The 26925-nt window shown below is 41.9% G+C and overlaps 1 protein-coding gene across 17 annotated transcripts in view; it reads left to right on the forward strand.

Moving 5' to 3' along the window:
• Etl4 (enhancer trap locus 4) overlaps positions 1-26925 on the forward strand; it is a 900329-nt gene that overhangs the window by 780756 nt on the left and 92648 nt on the right. For all 17 annotated transcript variants that reach the window (XM_006497408.4, XM_006497426.3, XM_006497414.3 and 14 more), the window contains 2 exons: positions 18443-18641; positions 22393-22486. In XM_006497408.4, coding sequence (XP_006497471.1) covers positions 18443-18641; positions 22393-22486 — 293 coding nt within the window. The remainder of the gene's footprint in view (positions 1-18442; positions 18642-22392; positions 22487-26925) is intronic.

The following is a 26925-nucleotide window of genomic DNA, read 5'->3' on the forward strand; positions in this document are numbered from 1 at the left end:
TATGAACTGTACCACAAAGCCTCCACACACACAGCCCTCCTCCTCCCATTCTTTCCTGGCAAATTATAACTTTTCCTCCCCAGTGGTTTCTAAAATATCTGTTTCTCACAGATTTCTATACATATCTTCCTTTTCTCTCATGTGAGGGAGGCCCTCTAGATGCTTCCTGGCACATAGGACTCATTGTTGTCTTCTCCCCCTATTGTCCTTGGAAAAGAGGCACCAGCTACTCAAGGCCGGATCAACAGAAGTGGGCAGTAAAACAGTCACATGGTAAACTGCACGTGTCAGAATAAGGCTGGGCTCTCAGATCTTCTAAGAGGCCTCACTTTACTCAATACACGTGTTTCTTATAAACTGATTATTTTACCATTAAGTGGCTACCTTAAAAAAAAATCTTTGCTGTGTGCTACTGAATACCTACTTAGTGCTCATCATCACAAAGGCATTCAGATGAGTCAGCTAGCGTCTCCGGGGGGCCGAGAGAAACGGGTGCACCCTCAATGAAAACAGAGTGCTTCTGAGATACCTGAGATCAACGTTTAAGGTTTACTTTTGAGATTATAATGTAAATGCATCACTGTTCACTCCCCTTTCTTCCCTCCAAACTCTCCCATACACCCCTCCTTTTTAATTAAGTAGCTCTTCACATACTCAATACATCAATCCATCCTCTTTAATAAACTTGTATTCCCAGGTCCTGTGGCCTGTTCATTTATTACAGGGATCTAAGAGTGCATTTTGATGCTAATAGTATCAAAGGGATACCCTTGGTGCACTCTTTATGGTACTAATATTATGAGAAGGTATATGTATATGTGCATATTTTTGTATGTTTATATGTTGGTATCTATTTACAAATCTGTACCACTTTGTGCACACATATATACATACATACATTCATAACGTTCCTCCATATCTGTAGGCTCTGCATCTATGGTTTCACCCAAGCACAGGTCAAAAACACTTAGGGGAAAAAATGAAGTTTGTATTGTGAATGAGAAAAGAAAATAAAAATGAGGCTATGACTGCCCGAGGTGTGGTGGAGGAGAAGGTTTGTTGTAGATAAGAGGGAGAGCAGAGCTGGAGGCATCTGAAGGATCTGGATGGAGCACGACCGGGACACTGAGCTGGGCCATGTGTGGAGGAGTAGGGAAAAGGAGAGAGGGGAACCAGTGAGCAAGTGAACAAGGGGCCCAAGTGTAAAAGGGAGCATACAACCCAAGCAGCTGGGCTGACCACAGAAGAATAGCTGGAGGAAAGGTATGGCAGCCAGAAGGACCCTATAACAGAAGGGGACTGAAGGTTTCCAGAAGGACTCTATAACAGAAGGGACTGAAGGTTGCCAGGAGGACCCTATAACAGAAGGGGACTGAAGGTTGTCAGGAGAACCTGTGGCCGGAGGCTGCTTTGATATGTTAATAGGGTTCTCAACCATTTGTCCCAGGTCCAGTGGGGTGTCTGTAGGCACTAAGTCTCCCTAGAATGAATTCCATCCAACCTTGAGCATACACACTTGGGGGTAATGGTAGTAGTGCCATTGTGTAGATCTGCTGCAGCTCCAAGTTTCATCTGCTGTTCTCTATTGCTAAAGGATTTAGTTGAGGATGGCTAAACTCATAGCTCAGCCAGCTTCACTTTGGTTGTTTTCAGTCATGGCAGCACACCATGGAGTTGAGTTACCCTGTTCTGAGGAACATGGACATGGACTATTATCCTCCCACATGGTCTGCTATTATGTAAGCAGAGAGTCGCTACAGGAGCAGAATGGGTATTGTAGACGATAAGGCTGGGGCATGCACAGAGCCTGAAAGAGCTAATCCTGTCTGTCCTATTTGTTTTGCTGGAGCACAGGGTGGGCAGTCAACTCATTGAATGCATGTTATGGTCAGGACAGCACAATACAGTGACTTTGCCTGATAAATTCCTTAGGTAGCAAAGCAGTTAAAGGTACCTGCAGGCCTTATCGATCTTTTCTAGAGCTTTTATTAAAGTACGAGTGTGCACAAAGGTTATTTAGCAGGGACTCATGTTGCCAAGCTTATCTTAGATTTATGGTAAATCTGGAAGCAAAGGTTATGTTTTCAAGGGAGTGATAGGAAGGGCTTGGGGACAGAAATCCTAGCAACTTGGTCTCTGTCTCAGGTCCCTCACTGCCTACCACCTCCAGAGCTGTTCCAGAGGGGCCCACATGATTCAGCTGCGTGCAGACACTCATTCTTTATCATGATCCTGTGGTTGACATCAGACACTTCTCTTAAAAGGCATTGTGACACTTCAAAGGGAAATGGGGAGGAGAATAGTCATGTGTGGATCTCTTAAATGCCTCTCTAGAAAGTAACAAAGGAGGATATACATATCCATTTATATATAGTTATGTATAGTTATATTATGCACGCACATATGAGATTAAAAAAAAATCCTTTGGTGGCAAGATGGGGAGGAGGGTCTTGTGAAATCAAATTGGAAGTGAGCTTTGGCAAGCTGTCATGGAGGTTTATGTCACAAGAACAAGATCCATTGGGGTGACCGTTCCTTAGAGTCCCCTTGTGGTAGAAGCTGGTCAGTTGGGAGAGACATTGTCTTTCTTACCCTCCTTCACCTAGACTACACTAGCAGCAATTCTTTCCCTTCTCCCATGCTCTTAAGCAAGACATGGCATACACAGGTTTGCCTTTCAAAATGTAAATAGATTTGCCTTCCAATCTCCTATCCCTTTCCCACTGGGATAGTCCACATCAGCTACAAACACTCCATCAACCTTTGTTCTTCCTTCCCATTGTGCTACCCCATTCTCACACATCCACAAACAGGATATCGGGTGCCTATCCCAGGGCTCTGCAAACCCATAGCTAAGTGGCAGCACTCCTGAAACTACTTGGTTCCTCTGGCCAGGACATAGAGGACATTCCAGTTCTGCTGGGCCAGGGTGTGGAGAGGGACAGAGAAAGAAGGCTCAGATGAAGCTGCCAGCAGATCCACTCCCTCTAGTGGCTTGAGGACATGGGAGGAGCCATGCTGAGAGCAGCAGGCAGGACCCAGGGTTGGGGAGTGTGTGGGGAGCCAGGAACAGAATGAACTGCCATGAGGGGTCACAGCCCTTTCACTGCCCACTTGAGGATGGAATCTGGCTGTGTCTGGGTGGGTCTGGGTGGGTCTAGCTGGGAGTGCCCACAGACAGCTGTGAACTTTTATAATAGCCTTAGAAAAGACAAAGGAAAGCCCAGAGGAGTCAGTAAGTAAGCAAATGACAGAATGATTACCGGAGAAGAGTCATGGGGGGGGGGGGGGGGGGGAATTAGATACAAAACAGTAAAAAAAAAAAAAAAAAAAAAAAAAAAGTCTGTGATATAAAAAGTGGTACCCTATTTGCAGTTCAAGGAGATTCACCTTTGCTTCTAGCACATAGCCCAAACCTAATCAGATTGGTCATGAAGATGCTGTGGTACCCACCTTCCTCAGTAACAGTTAACAAATGCCCTGCTGGTGGTTTAAACCCACAGCTATGTGTCCGCCAGAAGGTAAGACCTTGCTGTGCTTAGCTCTGGCTACAATTTATAGGTACCCAAGTCCTAGTGTATAACACACTAATCTGCCCAAGGCAGGATACAGGGACTTGCATACCTTTTGCCAACACAGTTTTAAAGATTTAAATCTGGCTAACAAACTATAAGACAAGATGTATTACTTCCTCATACTTCTGGAAGTATAACCTTCATAATGTCCAGATATGAGCATAAGGCCACGCTTGATTTCCAACTTTTCTGAACTGTTGTTGTTTTGCTAGCTCATCTGATTGAGAAGACCAACCCCTGACATCTCAGCCTTGAGCAATGTTACCTGCCCCCTCAGGTTCTGCCTGTCTACTGTGCATGGTAGTTGGAAAGATTCTTCGCAATAACAGTCATGTCACATCCCTCCTCAGTACCAAGAGTTTCTTTGCTCATCCAGCTTGGGGGTATGGATCCCCTTCCAGACATCTCTGTCACACAGTATGTCACAAAGCATTAGGGAGCTGATCTTTTCTAAGAGTGTGGGCATTAGATGGGTTATGTCTTTTCCCAGCTCGCGGGCAATATGGCAACTCTATGTGGGTTTATTGGTTGTTGTTTTGTTTTTATGGTTGTTGTGTGTCTTCTTTAAGAGCTTCAAAATGGAGGCCAAAGAAATAGGGATTTCCACAAATGGCCTATATCCTTTCTCTCCCTCTGGAAACTATTTTGAGTCTGGCCTTCAAACTCCTGAAGGAAGCTGAGAAAGAGCTTCCCAGAGAAGAACAGTTGCTTAGGGTGAACCACATCTTCCTGGTGCCCATCCTTATTGCTCATCTAGTAGATCTAACAGATCTGCAGAACCAAGGAGCAAGCATACACTGAGGGTGCTCCTGAATATCTATCAGCAGCAGCATATAACCAGTGTTGACCTGATATTGGGGGTCTACCCCTTAGGGACCTGTGACGGCAACCTGTGCACCTTAAGGCATAAGAGTGGCAAAGACCATCCACTCAAAGATGGATTAGAACTGCTACCTCAAGTCCCTCCTTAAGTGATAGAGAAGGCATGCTTTTGATGAGACTCATAGACAATGAGAGCTAGAATTGCTGTGACAGGAGATGAGAACTGGGAGATAGAAACTGAAACAGAATCAGGACAAAAGGGCCAATGTGCCAAGCCTAGGAGTAAGAGTGAGGAGAAGAGTGGGTGGAGAAGCCCCAAAGCACAATATGCTTTGGGGTCCAAGCAACCCATACTTGTGCCCTTTTAAAGCTTGAGGGCTGGAGAGATGGTTCAGTGGTTAAGAGCACTGACTGCTTTTCCAGAAGTCCTGAGATCAACTCCCAACAATCGCATGGGGCTCACAACCATTTGTAATAGGATCCAACACAATTCCCAACAATCACCTAGTGGCTTACAACCATCTGTAATCGGATCCAACACCATCTTCTGGTGTGTCTGAAGACAACTTGTACTCATATAAATAAAATAAATAAATCCTAAAATAAAATAAGCTTGAGCTTGCATGGTGACACTTACCTGTAGTTTCAGCTACAGGAAGTCTGAGGCAAAAGGGTTGCTTGAACCCAAAAGTTTAACATTTTTAATTCAAAAAGTAAGAAGTGGTTGGGGCTGGAGAGATGGCTCAGTTTTTAAAAGTACTTTCTATTCTTGCAGAGGACCTAGGTTCAGTTCCCAACAACCACATGTTCACTGACAACTAGCTGCCTACAATTCCAGTTCCAGTGGATCTGGTATATCTTTCAGGTCCCTGCAGGCATATGGTACACACAGCACACATACAAGAATAGAAATAATACAAATAAAAATGACAGTAACTATAACCACAGTGCATCATATACTTGGGTTATATTGCCAACATTAAAAATAAATAATAAAAATTTAATGAGCTTGGAAAGGTAAGATATCAGTTCTGTGGCATAGACTTCCAAGATGCTGATCTGATGACTAATGTCCACTGGTAGTGTTTGTTGCCCAAGGGGGCTTTATTTCTTATGCCATTAGTTTGATTTATGATGTATTGAGGCCCCCTTTACCTCAAAGCTTTCTCTGGATGTTCTCAGTGAGCCCAATTTTTGTTGGTGGATTGATACCGAAGCTTCTCTACTCCAACTTGAGGAGCTAGCAAGCTATACATTTCTAGGATGAATTATTTTCCCAACAGTAGAAAATAAAATAATTTTAAGTTATTTTTTTAAATGTCCATACAGTAATATAAAAACAATTAGCGTTGCATAGTAGAAACTTTTTTAGGTATATTCTCATCCACGTGGCATGATTATTTGATTTCACAGTGTAAACTCTTCTTGTTTTACAAAGGAGATTTTAGGTAGCTTCCATTTGATCACAGAAGAGCCATGATCGTGGAGAAGGTTCTCACCTTATGACAGCCATAAAACAAAACAGAAAGCAATGGTGGAACAGGCACAGCCTGTTGCAAGCCACGCCCCCTGCAGTCTGATTTCCCCAAGTAGGGACCAATGTTCAATACAGGAGCCTGGGGTGAGGGGCGGGGGTGCAGGTCAGAGGGGGCAGAGGCATCTCCTATCAGACCATAGCAGTGCCTACATTGCTGGTCAGTGAGAGTGAAGACAGCAGTGGACACACACTTCTCCTAAACAAGCTTGGATAGCCTTTGTGAAAAGTTATAGCCAGAGTGTGATGCGAAGCATGAATCAGAACTGCCTCATACATTTGTTGTTGTTACTGTTGTTGCTCTTTCCTATTATTTATTTGTTTCTCTGTTGTTGCTGGGCTTGGAGTCCTGGCTAAGCCAGTGTTCTGCACCAAGCTCCAGCCTAGGCTAAGCTACACTAATTATATCCCTGAGAGTGCACTTTCCTGTCCTTCCCTCCTTCCTCCTTTCTTTCTTCTTTTCTTCCCTTCCCCTCAGCTTTGCTTGCCATTATGGAATTTCAGATCCTGCTGTTTTATTAGTAGCCTAAGAAAACGTCCAGATCCCCTAGCTGCACCCAGGACTTCGTTTCTTGATCAGGTTTTCATGACCCATGGAAAAGTGCTTTTAACAGAGCACTGTCATCATTATTATCAACAGTATCTTGACAATCTCATTATTATTACTGTTATTATTATCATTATTTTTGGTTTGGTTTGGTTTGGTTTTGAAATAGGGCCTTGCTGTGTAGTTCTGTTGACTGGCCTGGAACTCACCTTGTAGACCAGCATGAGTTAACAGAAATCCTCCTGCCATCTGGGTGCTAGAATTAAAGGCATGTGCCATCATGCTAAGATGGGATTTTACATTTTTTTTATAAATTATTTTATGTAGATGAGTGTTTTGCCTGCATGTATGTCTGTGTACCCTGAGTTTACCTGGGATTCTGAAGGTCAGAAAAGGATGCCAGGTCCCCTGGAACTAGAGTTACAGATGGTGTGAGCTGCCACGTGGGTGTTTGGAAACAAACCTGGTTCCTCTACAAGAGCAGCTGGTTCTCATAACAGTTGAGTTATGAGTCAAGTTCCATCTTGATCATCTCTTTAAAAGGCTCTCTTCTAAGTGTCTTAAATTAGAAAACTACAGAAAACAACACTATAGTAGCCATTGCAAAAACTAAGCAAATCTGTTTAATCATTGGAGAGATGACACAGTATGATAGATAAGGTCATTAATTGAGTAAGTCACTCAAGAACTTCTCTATGAAATGAGAACACTATAACGATGTAATGAGTTAATATTTGGAAAGGGTTTAAGATCAATGCCCAGCACCTAACAAGTGCTATATGAGGTTGTTTCAAGTTTTACGAAGAAATAGTTGCTTCTGTAATTAATGCCACTTAATTAACAAACATTTTTAAAGAGGAAACATAGTGTATAACCACACATCATTTCCCAGAGCTAACCAGTCACTAGAGGCTGGAGTTGCCATGCTGATTTCAGTGTGTCTGCTGAGTTTGTGGATGCTCACAAGCAAGAGTATAAGTGTGTGTTCAATGTAACATTCTACTAAGCGGGACTGCACTGCACACGTCCTCCCCTGGTCTCATGGCTATCCAGCTTTATGTTATTGAGATAGACCTCTGGGGAGAGACATGATTTTCCTTCATTGTAAACAGCTGTTTCATATTGCATTCTATGAATATGCCACCAAGAATAGACACATGCCAATGGAGCTCCAATGGCTTGCCTGGAGCAGAGCCTGTTCATGAAGTTTCATCTTGATGGACAGCAAAGAGAGCCAAGTACAGGACTTGCATCTTCACCCTCTCCAAAGGAGTGGGTGGATTTCCTCATCCAGTGGGCATTTTTCTCAGACCTCACCATGACTTGAAGCCATTAGATTCTCTGGCTTTCCCTGTCTGATGGAGACATATTAATAATGTAAGTGTTTTCATTTCAAATTGCATAGTCAATTATAGAGACCATTCTAGCATTTATTGGCCTGTGGAGTTTCTTCTTCACTGACTTGTGTGGTTATTGTCATTTGGAATTTATCACTACCCATTTTCCATTTTGCTATTTTCTTGTTGATTTATAAAAAACCTCTTATAGGGTGTGGTTTGTTTCCTTTGCTCACAGTTTTATGTATAGTATCAAATACTCGCTTTAATATGAAATAATAAAACAATGTCTTCCTCTCTATTTTATTTTTCTTTTTAAAGCCCCTTATTTCAGTATACACTGGCCGGTGTTACTGGCTTTTAAAAGTTTGATAGTTTTTCCTCACATATAGATCTCGAGGCTAGCAGGAATTTATTCTGCTTGTGGCATAAGAAGGGGATATATTTTACTTTTGCCATAAGGAAAACCAATTTTTCTGAGACTGTTTATTGAATTGACATTCCTCCATGAATTTTAGAACCACTCCTCTCATATTTCAGGCCTTCATAAAACCTGTCTCTCCCTGGGTCCTGCTTCGTTCCGTAATCTTATTTGGCCTGTGCCAAAGACCACAGTGTTTCAATAGTGTTGATAGAGGGTGGAGAGAGCCCTCCCACTTACTTATTCATGTTCCTCAGAATTGCCAGTGTTGTTAGAAATGGCATGTTCTGTTTAACGGTATATTTTTCTAGCATCGGGTTGCTGTGTGTTTTTAAACTGTCCTAACATCCACATTGTGTCCTCATGAACTCAGGAACGAGCTGCCATCTTCCCCATTCTCTTCAGGACTCTCGCCCATGTTCCACACCCCTTTGGTACCCCTCTCAGCACCCAGTGCCTGCTGTTTATTTTCCTTGAGTTAACTGTGCTAGTTAGCTCTTCTGATCTAGAAACTGCACATAAAAGAACCTGAAACAAAGATGAGGCTTTTAACATTTCATCATTGAAGATTAAGCTTATCCAAAAGGTTTCGTTTTGGGGTGTTTTTGGTTTTTGTTGGTTTTTTGTTTGTTTGGTTGGTTTTGTTTGTTTGTTTGTTTTTGTATTTGTTTTTTTTTTGTTTTTTGTTTGTTTGTTTTTTCGAGACAGGGTTTCTCTGTATAACCCTGGCTCTCCTGGAACTCACTTTGTAGACCAGGCTGGCCTCGAACTCAGAAATCCACCTGCCTCTGCCTCCTGAGTGCTGGAATTAAAGGCGTGTGCCACTGGTTTTTGTTTTTGTTTTTGCTTTTTTTGTTTTGGTGTATATGCTTAAGAAAATCAACTTGATTCTTAAAGTATTTTTTAAGTAATAAGTGTATTGTACTTTCCTTTGCCTTTATCTAAATCTATTATGATTATGATTAGAGTTATGTTATTTTGCATACTAAAGATTGTGCAAGAGAGCTGGCACATGGTTGGGGGTTGTCTAATGAATAAAGCTGATTCTTTGGTGTCTATGACGTCTCCTCAAGTACTTTATTGTAAATGTTTAATGATAGCGCTTCTTTTTTGAGTTAATTTTTTTATTACATATTTTCTTTATTTACATTTCAAATGTATTCCCTTTCCTAGTTTACCCTCCGAAAATCCCCTACCCCATTCCCCCTCCCCCTGCTCCCCAATCCACCCTCTCACATTCCTGGTCCTGGCATTCCCTAATACTGAGGCATAGAGCCTGAACAGGACCAAGGGCTTCTTCTACCATTGATGATCAATTAGGCCATCCTCTGCTACATATACAGCTAGAGCCACAAGTTCCACTATGTGTTTTCTTTGATTGGTGGTATAGTTCCAAGGAGTTCTGGGGTTACTGGTTAGTTCATATTGATGTTCCTTCTATGGGGCTTCAGACACATTCAGATCCCTGGGTACTTTCTCTAGCTCCTTCATTGGGGACCTTGTGCTCCATCCAATGGATGACTGTGAGCATCCACTTCTGTATTTACCAGGCACGGGCAGAGCCTCACAGGAGACAGTTATATCAGGCTCCTATCAGCAAGCTCTTGTTAACATTTGTCTGGGTTCGGTGGTTGTCTATGGGATGGATCCCCAAGTGGGGCAGTCTCTGGATGGTTGTTCCTTCAGGCTTTGCTCCGAAATTTGTCTCTGTAACTCCTTCCATGGGTATTTTGTTCCCCCTTCTAAAAAGAATTCTGAGCTTCTGGGCTAATATTCACTTATCAGTAAGTGCATATCATGTGTGTTCTTTTGTGATTGGGTTACCTCACTCAAGATGATATCTTCCAGATCCATCCATTTGTCTAAAAATTTCATAAATTCATTGTTTTTATTAGCTGCACCATATTACTCCATTGTGTAAATGGGAGATCTTTCCATCTTCTGAGATCTTCATTAATTTCTTTCTTCAGAGACTTGAAGTTTTTTTTTTTTTTCCCCCAAGATGGTTTCTCTGTATAGCCCTGGCTGTCCTGGAACTCACTCTGTAGACCAGGCTGGCCTCGAACTCAGAAATCCGCCTGCCTCTGCCTCCCAAGAACTGGGATTAAAGGCATGCACCACCACCACCCGGCCGAGACTTGAAGTTCTTATCATTCAGATCTTTCACTTCCTTAGTTAGAATCACACCAAGGTGTTTTATATTATTTGTGACTATTTTGAAGGGTGTTATTTCTCTAATTTCTTTCTCAGCCTGTTTATCCTTTGTGTAGAGAAAGGCCACTGATTTGTTTGAGTTACTTTTATATCCAGCTACTGCATTGAAGCTGTTTATCAGGTATAGGAATTCTCTGGTGGAATATTTGGGGTCACTTATATATACTATCATATCATCTGCTAATAGTGATATTTTGATTTCTTCCTTTCAAATTTGTATTCCTTTGATCTCCTTTTGTTGTCTAATTGCTCTGGCTAGGACTTCAAGTACTATTATTGAATAGGTAGGGAGATAGGGAGCAGACTTGTCTAGTCCCTGATTTTAGTGGGAGTGCTTCAAGTTTCTCACCCTTTAGTTTGATGTTGGCTACTGGTTTGCTGTATATTGCTTTTATTATGTCTAGGAATGGGCATTGAATTCCTGATTTTTCCAAGACTTTTATCATGAAGGGCTGTTGGACTTTGTTAATGATTTCTCAGCATCTAACGAGATGATCATGTGGTTTTTGTGTTTGAGTTTGTTTATATAGTGGATTATGTTGATGGATTTCCGTATCTTAATGCATCCCTGGGATGAAGCCTACTTGTTCATGATGGATGATCGTTTTGATCATCTTCTGGCTTAAGAAATGACCCCCCTTACCGACGTCTGTATTATTCTCTTGGTCATTCCCTTTAAGGTGAACAAACTGTAGTGAAAGATGATTAAACCAGGTCTTGTTTTATAAGCAATGTACAGAAGGGTATCGAGGAATTTGAGTGGATCCTTTAGGCAGTCTTGGTATTTTAGTGTATAGCAATCAAATAGGTAAACTTAACAACAAACTAATGAAACCAAGGTGCAAGACTCAGGACTGAATTCCATTGTCATAGCTTGCTTTATGCTCTTGTTCTTAAAGAGTTGCCTCAATTTTTTTGTAAGTTTAAAAGTTTGTCAATGGGTGATAAAGGCTGGCACATACCTTTAATATCTGCACTTGGGAGGCAGAGGCAGGCAGATCAGTGTGAGTTTGAGGTCAGCCTGGCCTACAGAGTGAATCTTTGACAACCAGGACTTTATAAAGAAACTCTGTCTCAGAAAGAAAAAAGTTTGTACAACTTTCCTACCAAGATAATTAACTTTTATAAATTTGTCTCCTTTCCATTTTGTTTTATGCTCTATCATCTATCACTTAACAAAATATAATTTCTTGCTCAATGTTAGACATTCAATAAATGCTCTATACTGTTAGACATTTATTGAAACATCAGTGTCCCACGTAGTAGATTGATTTATTGAGTTCATTTATCAAATCAATCCCCTGTGGTTAGACGGTCCCCCTCACCCATATTGAACTGATAACTTGAGCTCCCTGGTAAGAACATCTCTGTGCCTAAATGTGCAGAGTTGGAATTATTAATTGAAACTGCATATTTTTGGATTTTTGAATATATATTTACAAAGAGCCTTTCCAGCAGAAGTATGAGAATATCTTTCCAATTTTTCACTGTACTGCTGACTTTATTGTAAATACCTTTGCCAATTTCATAGATGTTAAAAATGGTCTTTCTGTTTTCATTTTAATAATTTTCATGAATTTGCAAACACATTTTTCCCTTTAGAAATTACTACAACAGCTCTTCATCTATTCAAGCTATTGGCCTTTTGCCACTGGTGATGCATATCATGATTTGTGCTTTGCATAATCTTAACGTGGATTTGGAGGACCTGGGGATCGTAAATCAATTGGAATTGTTGTATCACCTGCCCATGGAGCATGCCCTCTAGGACTAATGTATTGTCATTCCAGGAGGCAAGCATGTTTCATGGGAACACAACCACTGTACAGGGAGAATTGAATTCATTTAAAGTAAATACATTTGTGCATCTATGAGGTACTTCACACTATATTGTGTATTACCATCTGGTGAGAGAAACTGGCTTGTTTACTAGCAACTGTGGTGCAAAAGTTAAGAGCCATCCATACCTGCAATCTCAATAAAACACACTATAAGGATGTTTGTGAATTCCTCAAAGCATGATGAAGTTCTGTGGAGGTGTGGTTAGGAGCTGAAATGGTTGATCCTGACTGTCAGTTCCCTTAGATTGAAGAGTGTCCAGGAGATTAGTAAAGCAGTCTGTGAGGGTATTTTCAAAGAGGATTGCTGAGTGTGGGAAACACTATTCTGTACATAGGGGTCTACTTGGAGGAAAAGAGGAAAAAAGAGATAGCCTGCTGACACACATTCTCTCTGCTTCCTGACTCCCATGGGGTAAGCTGCTTGGCTCTGCTATGTTTTTCTTGCTACAATGAACTGAAACCTCAGATGCTGTGAACCAAATGAGAACTTTCTCCTCTTAAGTTGTTTTTCTCAGGTATGTCTCACCATAGCAACAAGTATGATTAACATAGGGAAAGAAGCTTGTTTAAAGGGTGTGTGTGTGTGTGTGTGTGTGTGTGTGTATGTAAGTATGGGCAAGGAGGACATTGTAGCTTGGTGGCTCATTAGACTGAATGTGCATGACAATGTCCAGCATCCTCACAGTGCCTGGGAAAGCAGGGTGACTTCAGTCTAGGCCTTCGCGACTAAGTCACACTGTTAATATCCTTAGCTACTTTATTACAGTATATGAGGTGTTCCACATTCTGAGTGTCCTGCAAAACTGAGGTTTGGAAGATGATAAAGATATTCCCATAATGGCACAAGAATGACCTGCCAAGTGCACTTTGTTTTATTGTGACTAAGATTCTTGGATAAATTCCATGGTGCATTTGTAAAGTCATTGAAGTGGGAACAATTTCGATTGCCTAGATTATTTCTTTTTATAGATTTATTTATTTATTCATTTATTTATTTATTACATGTAAGTATACTATAGCTGTCTTCAGATACTTTTTCTTCTCTCTCTGGCTCCACTTACTCTGGCCCCACTCACTCCTACCTAGAGATTTATTTATTTAAGTACACTGTAGTTGTCTTCAGACACCCCAGAAGAGGGCATCAGATCTGATGGTTGTGAGCCACCATGTGGTTGCTAGGATTTGAACTCAGAACCTTCAGAAGAGCAGTCAGTGCTCTTAACTACTGAGCCATCTCTCCAGCCCAATTCTTTAGATTCTTAAAGAAGGGTTCCACAGGTTCTGAGGTTCACTTCAGAACCCTGCTGTGACTTTCAGTGCTCCCTAGTTTCCAGTAACCTCCCAGCCCATCCTTGAGATGTAGAATTCCTTCCATGTGCCTGCATTCCCTTCAGTTGGGTTAAAAATGGCATCTTCTTCCCTAACTACCCTCATTATGCTTCAATTTGATCTGTAAGCCACATGGTTATTTGAAAAATGTAAAGCCAGCTCAGGTCACTTGATGACAAGAGACAGGATAGACAAGATGAAGTGCAGACTTTCAAAAGCAGTATACCTCAAAGGCTGGTGTTTGCAGGGTCTGCAGAATGAATGTGGATTTGTATCTCAGTTATTAGCTGTAACTTCAGGGAAAGCTACTTGGATCTTATGAGCTTCTATTAGTATTCCCATACCATGAAACGGAGTCACAGTAACACTTGGACAAGGCTGCTGTCTGATGGGATGGAATCCTTACAATTTGACAAGGATGCTGACTGATGAGATGGAATCCCTGCCCCGTTTCTGACATGCAGTGTCATGAATGTGTTTCAGTTCTGTTCTTCATGCAAAGAGAGATTATGGTCCAAAAACCTCCTCATGAACTTGGAACAACCCACACTGACTTGCTAAGAAGCATGTGGGTTTAGTTTATCACTATGCCAATAAAATGCCGTCATCTATTAAGAGAATTTCTTCTGAGTTTAAGGATCTCTGAATACCTTTCTGGAATCAAGTGTGAAAACGCCACTCCCCTCTGTCTGCAGAGGCATCCGTCCCATGCTCTTTGGACTATCGAGTTCTATAACTGGACATGTGGCCCCAGCTGGCAGCTGCACCAGCCAGACCTGAGGTAACTGAAGTTTAGGCCCAATTTGTTTCCACTCCAGAGTCTTTAAATTCTATTTCAAACACATACACATAGAGAATGCAGATGTAGGGATGAAAACCAGGCCCTTTGTGGTGTCAAGGCTGTGATATTGAACTGCTGCAAGGCAGTTCTATACAAACCTCACCCGGGGATTGTTTCAGGCACAGCCTTCAGGAATGGTTGTAGACTTTCGTTATGGTTTAAGCTAACCCATGGGGCAGTCACCATAATTCTCATTTGAAACAAAACATCCCACAATCTGTGATCGGATAGGCTTGAAAGATTTCCTCTGCACTCTAACAAATTTGTGACTTCATAGGAACACAGGAGAACTTTTTCCCTGAGGATCTGACATGGGATGGGGAGCAAGGAGTAACAGAACTACTCATGCCTCATACACAAAGATAACATGGGACAGGTTTATATTAATGTACAAGCAAGATGCTGTGAGACTAAGTATGTTATCTAGAAGAACTTATAGCTCAGATAGTCCCTAACCTAAAGTCCCCTTTAAATGACTAATAAATATGTATTAATTCATTCAGTATATATTTATTAAGAACCTGCAGTAGAGGCTGGAGATGACTCAGCTGTTGAATGCATAGTGTATCAGAAGCAGAGACAGGGAATCCCCAGAGCATCCTGGCTTCCAAGACTAGTCATATCAGTGCACTCTGGGTTTGATTTTGAGACCCTTCCTTACAGAATTGCAATCAAGGATGACTCCACGCATTAGCCTTGGGCTTTCATGTGCATATACATACATATATAAATCTATGCATTAATACACAAGCACACACCACACACACATGAAAGATGGGGGGAAAGACCTCTGATACAATAGGCACTTTGATAGATATAAAGACAAAGGACAAACAAACTTTAAAACTTCCCTAGTCTTAGTGCTGGTGGAAGGGCTCTGTGGTTACAGGAGCTTGCTGCTTTTTCAGAAGAGCCAAGATTGGTTCCCATCACTCCCATATGGCTGCTTATGGCCACAGGCATCTCCAGTTCCAGGTAATCTGCCACCTTCTTTTGACCTCCATGGGTTTCTGCATCCACATTGTGCTCATTAGCCTGACCAGGCACACATATGTACACATAAAGATATAAAATACATGTTTTAGAAAAATCTCTATGCTCATGAAATTTTTTTTTTTTTTTTAAGATTTATTTATTATATGTAAGTACACTGTAGCTGTCCTCAGATACTCCAGAAGAGGGCATCAGATTTCGTTATGGATGGTTGTGAGCCACTATGTGGTGGCTGGGATTTGAACTCGGGACCTTCGGAAGAGCAGTCGGCGCTCTTAACCACTGAGCCATCTCGCCAGCCCCAATGAAATTTGTTCTAGCTAAAAGGCCATGAGCAAATACATTTCTGGAACCAAGTAAGAGAACAGCACTCGCCTTTCTTTGCAAAGGCAAGGTTCCCATCCTCCCTGGACGGTCACTATCTATAACAGGATGTGTGTCTCATACCCAGCTGGCAGCTGCACTCGCCAGCTTGATGTCAAGAGTTAGGTTATGAGTTTGCTCCACCTGGAGAGAAATGTTAAGGAGTAGAAAGAAAAAAGGATAGGATATAAGGTAAGAGGGAAAACGGGTCTTAATTCTAGGGGAGGCATCCATGGAAATCCTCACCAAGAAGCTGGCTTTAATAGGAACCTGATTGGTGCCACGGGGGTAAGGGGGTGGAGGTGAACCTAAACCTTCCACCAGACTGCCTTAAGTGCTGCTCTGTTGTCCTTTGGTTCCTGGTTGACACTGAGAAAGATAACATCTTTCTGATGCTTGATCCTTCCTCTGGGACTTTCCCCTACCCCTAGGAACCTTGAGGGCCTATCATCATCCAAGCATCATGACAAGCTTGAGTATGTTAGGCATTTCATGTACCCTTTGAATTTGAACCTTAGTTGCAGGGAGGGAAAAGACAATCGTATATTCTCTTTTGTTTAGGGTCCCCCCCCCCCCAGGAAGGAAGATGCCTAATGAAAATCTCACAGTCCTCTCTTCTTTCATGTTAAAAGCTTTCCTAAAGCATCCAAGATGCTTAGAAGTCTGTTAGTATCAAAGAGGGAGATACAGACATTCCTACCTGATGGCTGATGTTCATATATAGTTCCTGGCTTGGCTCTTTCACAGAATCTGAGGGTCTCTTCCTCTGGGCCACCCAGCTTTCTAGAAAACTTGCCCTGGGTCTTACAGTTGGACTGACGTGCCTAGCATTATCCTTTAAGGCTGACATTCCAGAATCCAATCTTCAGCCAAGCTCTTCAGTCTTGTTCGATGAACACGGTGAGGAGTTCCTTGGTTGAGTGTGGAGGGAAGGGAGAGATAAACACATCCCTTGCCATTGGGGAGAAATGAAGTTGAGTGAAGCCTCTTTCTTTCATGCCCGTCCTCTAAAGGAGTCAGCCTGGCACCTGTGGGTTTCTGTGCTCCAACTCACTGCAAAAGGAGTTCTTCCCTTGAAGTCAGTGTTAGCTTTCTCTCATCCACATCTTATCTACTCTCCCCTTTTCACTTCTTCCACGTGTGCTTTTTCTTATGTCATTATTTTGGTGGAACTTCTGGAGGGTACTTTGTTAGGGGAGATGCCATTTTTAACTGGAAGACATATGTTTTTTTTTCAATCTCTTCCCACTACCACTCATCCTCATGTTAGTTTACTCCCCATAGCTTCTCTCCAAGACACAAACTTTAGTTGTCAGATGAAGTCTCCTCACCTTTGATTTAATGTTTTAGTTATCCATGTCCAAATCACAGATGAAGGCGTGTGTGTGTGTGTGTGTGTGTGTGTGTGGTGTTTCTGTCACTATGATAAAATACCCTGACAGAAACCAAACTAGGAGGAAAGGGTTTATTTTGTCTTACAGTTCCAGCGTGATAAGAGTCCAACATGATCAAAGAAAACATGACAACAGGAAGGAAGACATGATAGCAAGAGCAGGAAGCTGGGTGACCACATTCAATCCACATAAAACAAAAAGAAGAGCAAATGGGGGCAGACTATAAAGCCTCCAATCCTGCCCCCAGCAATGTCCTCACTCCAGCAAGGCTCCACCTACTAAAGGTCTCATGATTTAAGCAGACAGCACCACTGGCGGGGGAACGAGTGTTCAAACATATGAGTCTGGAGACCTTTGAGAGTCAAACCCCAGTAGTAAGAATGGTAACTTGGGACGACTAATACTGTCATTTACTGGCTTCAAACTCTGCAGTTGCAGCAGTGCTTGGTGGGGATATGTCCTTCCTGTCACAGGGCTGGGGAGTCCATGACCAAGATGTTCATCCAGTGCTCACAGCTATACAAGGATGCGTTGCTGGAGTGGTCAGACAGGGCTCCCATTCTTCCACATAAGAACTCTTTCTGGACTTAGGTTGGAGTCCTCAGATTTGGGTTCTGTGAGGAAACATCAAACCTTGCTCGTCCAATGTGCCAACAAGCATCGGGGTCTTCATTTCTCAGCACATTGCCTGTTTCATTGGCCAGAATGAGACATATGCCCCTTTGGAACTCAGTGGACATTCAGTGATGGTATTTGTGTCCCCCGCTTTTTTTAGTATGTCAAGGTTCCAGACTTTTGAGGGGGCTTTAATATGATATAAACATTCAATAGCTATACAAAAAATACACAGAAATGTGCTACCATTTCCACTTGATATGTTCCTGAATAAACTACTAAGACAAGCACTGAGTCTTATACATTGATTATATTCCCAGTTAATGAAATACATGTTAAAAATAGCCCTGCAGGGTCAGAGTCCTAACCATACCTCTTCTGAGGACATTGTGTAGTGTCTTTTGCTATAGGTAATAAGGTTAACTCCTTGTCCTTTTGATTCCAAAAATGCAGGGAAATGGCCTGTTTAAGCCCTGCTCAGACTCCAAAGAATGCCAGATAGTCCATTCTGAGGAGAAAGCATCGGCAGAGTCACTGCAGTGTGGTAGAAGTGGCTTCACGCTGTGCGTGGTTCTTGCTCTGTCAGCTGATAATTGTGTGTTCCTTTTGCATGCAGGTGTCCTCTACCTCCAGTATGGAGACGAAACCAAACAGCTGCGGATGCCGAATGAAGTCACAAGCACAGACACAATCCGAGCTCTCTTCGTCAGTGCCTTTCCCCAGCAGCTCACCATGAAGATGCTGGAGTCGCCCAGTGTTGCCATCTACATCAAGGATGACAGCAGAAATGTCTACTATGAGTTAAATGATGTGAGGTAAGTAGTTACCTTTGGGGGCGTTGTTTTAGAGTGTAATTGCCTCCACCTATTTTATTTTGAGGGTCATTGACCACTGTATTGAATGTCTAGCGTTTGTGCTCAGTCCGAATTTCTACTCCTCCTGATGGCAAGAGTCCAGTCATTACATTTAGTGGGACTGCTGCACACAGATGGGAATTCATGCTCTGGCTCCTAGAGTTAAGTACAAAGATGAAAACACACTTCTTCTGGGTAGACCTTTGAATGTGTTACTAGCCCTGCCTGTATCATAGCTGAAAAGGATATAAATGATCCAGCAGTGCATTTTATCTAAAAAGCAAGAAAACTAAAGCCCAGAGAGGTGGTCAAGAAGTACCAAGAGCTAAAGGCATACTTAAAACTGAATTTTCAAACTCCTCCCTAGAATATTCTTTCTCCCATGACAGAGCCTGTTCTAGGTAATGATCCCACTGGCTCTTCACCTATGCCTTACATGTTTAAAATGAAATGGTAAGTGCACTATACACAGAGGACGCTGAGAAACAGCCTCACGTTCCATTTCTAAAAAATTCTTCCTTTACTCAAAGATGGCACGTGTCTCATAGTCTTTCTCCAGGAAACCCAGTTGGATAGATTCACAGCACTGCTGGCAGCCAGGGGATCAAAGCCTTGACATTAACTGCAGTGGCACTGTCTATACAACCAAGGGACCCTTCTGGTCTGTCCCAGGCAAACAACCTGAAAGACAGAATCTAAATCTATATAACCAAGCAGTTACTGTTAAGGGTATAGTTCCTAAATATTTTAGAAGTCAAATAATTATATCAGGACTAATCTAACCCTTTCCTTTTATAGAATCAGGAACTCAGGTGTATCAAAGTTAAGGGTCTTATTCAAGAGTACACAGATAAACAATTAAAAACCAAAACATGTGCATGCGAGTACACACACACACACACACACACACACACACACACACACACACACACACCCCAATCCTGGCTGTTTACATGCGCGGCCCAAATCATGAAGGACAGGACCCAGACTCTCTGTTCTCTGCCCTGGGGATGGCCAGCTCTGCTGTTTCTTCACTGTGAAAAGAGCAAGGAGCACTTTGTAAAACTGTGCCTGCAGAACATGAATGCCAGCTGATCCATATCTAACGTTGATCCCAGATGACATTCTGAGACATGTGCCAAGGTGTGAGTAATTTCGGGCTTTCAGAATCTGACACATGCCCCAAGCTACAGGTGCTACATCTGTTGCGCGACTTCCTGCTTTTGGAAAACAGGGTTAAATATTTATGATCACTGAAAAGTCATGCTTATTTTTTAAATAAATTATTAATCAAGCTGTCACCATTTTTTTTTAAATTTGCAAAACATAACCTTAAACCGGAGGTAATGGAATTATATTTGAAGCATATACTTGTAATAATAGAAAGCCATGAGACACTTTCACATGGACAGACCACTTCAAGGCAATTGTCTTGCATTTCTGCATTTCCATGGAGAGGCCTTGAGAACAGCAATAGAGACTAAAGGTGAAAATGAGCAAGAGCTCGTGATTATCTGGCTGTAAGGAGGAGATTGGGAGAGGCTGGGCTGCAGACTTGCAGACTCTAGAAACGCTTTCATGTGGCCATTTACCATTTTCTACAGCCTGTCACAAGACCTAAGCTATATTTAGCTCCTGGGGATTGGTTTTGCATTCTTCAGAAATGTCACAAGGAGACTCAGGAAGAGCCAAGGTGGAGAACAGTCATGGTCCTCCTCAATGGAAACCCAGCTGATAAGACAACTAAAAGCATTGCTGCTGAAAGAGAGATGCTTTTTAAACATTAATAACTTGAGGGCGTGGCTCAAGAGAAGAGCATCTGCCTGCCAAGAACAAGTCCATGGTATCCCCATACATGCACACACAACGCACCCACATACTCACACATGTACACATGCGCACACACACAAACTAATAACGCTCAATATAGTTTCTGTGCCATTTGTTTTTTTTTATTGCAATAATGATAACTTGTTGGTCCTTTGCCTGCCATTTTCTCTCCTTAGATTTCTTTTCAATTTCTTGAATTTAAGTGTGAAAAATGAGCCTAAAATTCTTCAAGATAAAATATTTTTGTTTGGTGAATATATTATTAACCCTAAATGATTATATGTACGCTCCTCATAGTATCATTTGAGTTTTAGCTTTAGTACATATGATATTTCAATTATATTTAGCAGTGGAATTTTTTTTTTTTACCACAAACATTATATAATACATTAAAAAAAAAAAAAAAAAAGACTGTCAGGTAGGCCTTAACTAAAACAATGACTTTAATCTGAAGTTACGAAATTCCCATTCACATCTTTCTGTGTCTTCGAAGTCAAAGCCTATTTCCTGACCATTTGACTAGTTCCTTATTGTGTTGGCTTCATAAATTTTCCTCAGGGAGGTTCAGGTCAGACTGCTGTATGACAATGTCACCATAAATGCAGTCTGGTGTTGCATTTTGCTGTTGGCTCATCTCAGATGAACATGTTTCTAAGTTAATAATAACCAAGCTCATATATTTTAAATGCATTTACAACCGCAGTAAGCCCTTCTCATGGCGAGTGAGATTCTCTGGTTCATCATGTGTCGTACGTGATGTCTGCTACCCAGAGGCAGGGTTCTTTTCATGAACTACTGTGCCTACCTGCTGACTCTCTCTCCCTTTTGCATTAACCTAGCCCCTGTTAGTATCAAGGACTGACTGCTCCCTCCCCTCACCCCCGAGTTTATTTCTAATGAGCTACTTAACTCATGAAGCATCATGCAAGCTGGGACTAGTTGGTTCTTCAAAGCAATGACTGGCAGATATTTAGATAGAAACAGGACTCAGCTAACTACCATCCACTTCATTTAAAACACAAACACCACCCAAGAATTCCAATGGTTGTACTCAGCCCACTCAGTACAAGAACACCTACAAGAAAGAAACCGTCTGCTTACCCACAACCCCTCAGCTCCAGCCACCATCGGATAGATAGGCTAGAGGGGTTACAGGTGACCCTTGCAGAAGAGCCTAAGGAGAGAGAAGGGCGTCGTCATACATGGGCTGCTCTTGTGTGATTTGAGCAGGCTTTCTTCTGCAATCTGATTTCTTGCCTCTAAGAACTGGGATCAAAAGCAGAAACGACTCAGTGTGTTATATTTCCTTTGTGTTTCAATGTGTATGGAGGCAAGCTTTTTGGGTTTTTTTTTTTAAGAATGCATTGTTAAACATACTGGGCTTGGTCTTTTTGATATTCTTTCCTATATTTTGTATACATTTTTTCCCTTGCTGAGCATTTGATATCAAAGAAAATAATTTTTAAGTGTACATTCATTGGATAAAGAGGAATGTTTAAACAAAGTAAACAATTAAATATTTAAATATTAACCAAGTCTCTTGAAGGGATTGTAAATACTGGAGTTTTGATGCTTTTTAGAGTGTTCTTTTTCTGTACTCTGAAGCTTGGAAGCAAGTTCTTGTTACCTGATATCTCTGGCTGGACATTAATGCTGCAAGAATAACATGTTCGCTAGGAACAAGTGAAGGGAAGAAAAACCAGAGTCGTTTTTCTTCTTTTCTTATTTATCTTTGCCCATGTTATGGTGAAAAGACTTTTTGTTTGGTTCATGGTAGACAATGGCAGAGTGTCTTTTGCCTGATTGCTTAAGGACAGGGAGAGGAAATGACCAGAGTCAGACTCCTTCCATCTGCCATAGTGATGGATGTATCTGATTCCAGGAATATCCAAGACAGATCCCTTCTCAAAGTATACAACAAGGATCCTTCACATGCATTTAACCACATGACGAAAGCCGTGAACGGAGACATGAGGGTGAGTACGAGTGTTCTGGTTCTGACTCTATCCTCAGCTCACACTGTCTCTTCTCATACCTGACGACCATGGTTCCCAGGTTCATGCTGCTCATCTCACCTGGTGACTTATTCTTCATTCACTGGTAAAACTGAGCATGGATCTTATTTTTCATTTCTACCCCTTTGCTTGTGTAGTTTAGTAGTGCCTCCCAAATGCTAGCAAGAGCCCTTTCGGCTGTTCTGTAGGCTCAACCCCAAGCACAGAGTTGAGATAAATCTTCACTTCAGAGATATCCCGAAGGTCTTCTCTATCAGTATCCTTGCTCCATAATGCACTAGCTTACCTAGAGAATCTATTGCAATATTTTCACTCAGTAAAAAGAGGACAAACAAACAAAAAACAAGAGCGTGAGCTATGTGGAAAACAATTTCTTGTTCTCAGAGCAGCCAACACCCTCGTCCTGCTGCTCGCTTGCTAACTCGGGCCTGTTTGCTCTTAGTATTAATATTACCAAATCTCTGAACCATGTTGAGGGCAGAATATAAATACCTACATGATTTGAGAGCTGAACTCTCTAGATTTAGGCCATCTCATGAGATATCCCAGATATTTGTAATACTTAGGGATGTTTCAAAGAAAAAAGTTTCAGAAAACTATTTAAGAGTCTGAAGCTAGAATTCGAGCCTGTCTACTGGGAGTGGATGTGAAGCTAAAATAAAGGTGGGAATAAAAAGGAAATCAATTTTTCAAAGTACATTCCTTCCCCCGTACATCCACAAGCATGCACACAAACATACCTACAAGACACTGGAGTTCCACTTTAAAAACATACTTTTTACTGTCAATGACACCTAGGCATCATTTCCCGTTGGACTTCCAGTGAGTGAGCTGCTCTCTGCTCCCTCACGTTGTATATGCATTTCTTTTTGCTTCTATATCAAAAGATGGCAAATGTAGTGTAGTAAAACAACATGTGTTTGCAGCCATGTATGTCCAGGCTATGTGTATGTCTGTCCATATTGATTTGCAACCCTATCTTCAATGCAAATAAAATATCCCTCTGGCCTTGCTTCCATTGTCAAATCTTTCACCTTCTATTGCCCTTTTTTAAAGACACTTTGCGGTTAATGTGAACCTACCTAACAGCCTGTGAAAATGCCCCTACTTTCATGTAGGCTGTACGGCGGCCTGATGTCCTGCCCCCTTGTAACCTAATGTCACAGGTGCAGGGCACTAGGATGCAGAATCTATGGAGGCCTGGAGCTCTACCTCCCGCATGGGGCATGTGAGTTTCAAACCAAGGCCGGGGTCAGGAGATTCAACTGAGGGCTCTAACTGAATTCTTGAGAAATTCTGAATTGTAATGAAGTCAAGGCGCAGTGGAACCAGAGCCTACTGTTTTGCAGGGAAAGGCCTATTATGTCCTGCCTCCTACCCTACATATAAAATCGTATGCGTGGAACCGAAAAGCTGTAGTGCTACCTAAGAAAAACCTAGAATTTTGAGATTTGTTCTTAGCCAGTTACACTTTAAATGCAAGCCAGAGCCATACGAAGACAGTGGGCCATGCTCTTAATCAGGCCTAGGTGGGCATTATGAAACCCTCTCTTAATCAACTCTGCTGTGCTCTTTCTGGGGAATATACATTAAGTCTTTGCCCCTTGAATATCTTTAGTTTTAATGCACCAGCCTTCCTTCTGCCTGCAGTTCTGCCATGCTTAGAGTTGTTTCTGTTAGCCCTGTGTATGGCTTAGGAGGACACCTGTTTTAACTCTTAAGCAGATGCTGTGCCTACATAGGACCAGAGGTGGGGACCAGGAACATCAAATATTAACCATATGCACAGACTCTATTAAGATGCAGAAGCTTTGCTCTGGACTCCACCTTCTCAGCTTTTGCTTGTGGGTAAAGCATAATTGAGTTCTTTCTGGATCGTTAACAGATACTTCAGATACCAGGTGTGTGTGTGTGTGTGTGTGTGTGTGTGTGTGTGTGTGTGTATGAGAGAGAGAGAGAGAGAGAGAGAGAGAGAGAGAGAGAGAGAGAGAGAGAGAAAGACACAGAAACAGAGAGAAACAGAGGGGGGGGAGAGGGGAAGAGAGAGAGACAGAGAGAAAACTCAGTCATTACCCTCTAATGAGGGATAACAAATATTCACAACGTAGTTGGCAGAAAAGCTTTTGTATTTTAGTAACGATTACTCAGAAAGGAGAAATGTAAAAAGCTCTTTCAGAAACATCATGTCTGAAGCCTATAACTGGGACCCTATTCCCAGATTTTAGAAACTTTTTAAAGATGTGGAAACTTTTCAGAGGCTCATCCTTAGGCTCTGAGAGTTGGAGCTCTTTCTTCTCTCCCAGTGAGTAGGGCTGCATCGCTGGGAGGGCTGGGCATTTTGCTAAGCCTTGCCTGTGGTCCAGCTGTGAGACTTCACTGTTTGCAGTGAAGAACAGAAAGGAACAGAGCAAGGATCAATTGCTATTGTAGACTAAACCAAGCTGCATGGGAGGCCAAGGCGCACTACGTCCTCTGGTGTGTTGCTACTGTGAGTGTGGCCTTGAAGAGGTTCAGTGATAAACATCCGAATGCTGCAACAGGAATGAAATTCTAGCTAGCCCATATAAAACACACACAGTCCAGGTATTTTATTTACAAGCTGTAAGCCTAGATTGGGCAGGTTTTGAAACTCTTTTAACTTATATTCCAGCCAATTGTCACTTGTCACTTGCTGTTTCTCCTGGCCATGTTCTCATGGTCCATCTCCTCACAGGTGGTTTTGTTCTCTTCCTCCATGTCCTTTTTACCTTTCCCCATCTCTCCTATGACCTCCAGCCAGGTAACTGAAAACTCATCCACTTCTATCTACTGCTCAATCACAGGCTTTAGTATTTAATGGCCAATTAATTTGGAGAGCAAGGTTATATAGCATCACTTTGTACAGAATTTAGCATCTGAATATAAGCAGCACCAGACCAAGTCCCTACAGCAGACCTCAGCCACAGTAGCTTCCCAGATGTCTTTGGACTTCACTCACCAGCCTCCAGAGACAGAGTGGGCCAGACATGAAGGCTGGCTACTCCTTACCAATAAACATACATATGAAAAAGACATGAATTAAAACAAGCGGAGAAGCTGCAGCAGTAATGCCTGCATTCTGCAATGACCTCTGCGATTTTTCTTAAACAAGGACTTTAATACCTTGCCTTTGAGTCAGAAGAAATGTCAGACTATGCATCTGCAGGTTACAGGCAGTTCTTCCAGAGCGCTTTTATGATTGAATGGGGTAGCCCAGGAAGCAAGTTAGACCAAAGTATTAACTCTGAGGTTATGGGCCTCTGAGTGTACATGGAATTTATGTTGGTGGGGAAGCAGGCATCTAGTTGCTCCCTTAACATGTAGCCGAGCATTGCTGAGGCCTCTCTGTCTAATGAGACTTGTTCTTCGCTAGAACTGAACAAACCTACTGGACTTCTGAGCCTGCTGATTCTTTCCACATGGGTGTATAGCACCCCAATATAATTTAGTCACATGGTTTTTGTTCCTTACATCAGGTAGGTTTGATAACTTAATTCCCGGAGCAGTGGCCCCATCAAATGGGGCAGATCCTCCTGAATAACTTATGTGTGCTTATTCACAAATTATATATGTGTGCTTATTCACAAATTATATGTACCTCAAATGTCACCCATTCTGTTTTGGGACTCTCAAAGGGGACTTTTGCCTTTCTGTTTACTAATCCTGATGGTTATCTTATGATTTGGGGCTTCTCTATTTCTTGTGTACATCAATATTATTTTCCAGGATTCTCTGCTGTCATTGTGAAATGATTTCTGCCTACTGTGGATCTTACTCAGCTATGTTTAATCTTTTAATTGAGTGCAGACGACGACTAGATTTGCATTTAGGACACACTCCCTAGAATTAACCACCAATACCCAAGTCATTTGTTGCTTTCCAGTTGTTTTCTATTTCAGCTTTGTGTTTGACACCAAAGAAGGGTCTCCTTAGAAACCAATGGGTTCCATTCCAAACCATGGCTAAATTCTTTGCCTACATCCAAACACACCCTAGCTTCCCTTACTCAGTCAGTAGACCTTTTTGTTACAACCCTTTGGCATTGCCTGTATTAAATTTTCTGTAAATGTTCATTTGTAAGCTCTTATTAGGCACTGCAAATACAATTTCATTTAATCCTTAAAACAAAACTTTGAATCAGACATTGGTGTAAGTCCGTATCTGTATCGCTGACAAATACTTGTTTTTGTTAAGCAGTTGCTTAGCTAGAGGAACAGAGTGCTTGTGAGCAGGAAGCTAGCTAGCACGCTGGTCAAGGTGCTTGGCTCACTTCCACTGCTTTAACTGCAGTGCTCACATTTCACAGCCTCTCTGTTCTTCCCATGTCAAGTGTTTCCTGTTCCTGGTATCTGGAGAGATGCTACGGCTCCATATATGTCTGC

This window comes from Mus musculus, chromosome 2 (assembly GCF_000001635.26).
Source record: "Mus musculus strain C57BL/6J chromosome 2, GRCm38.p6 C57BL/6J".
NCBI lineage: Eukaryota > Metazoa > Chordata > Mammalia > Rodentia > Muridae > Mus > Mus musculus.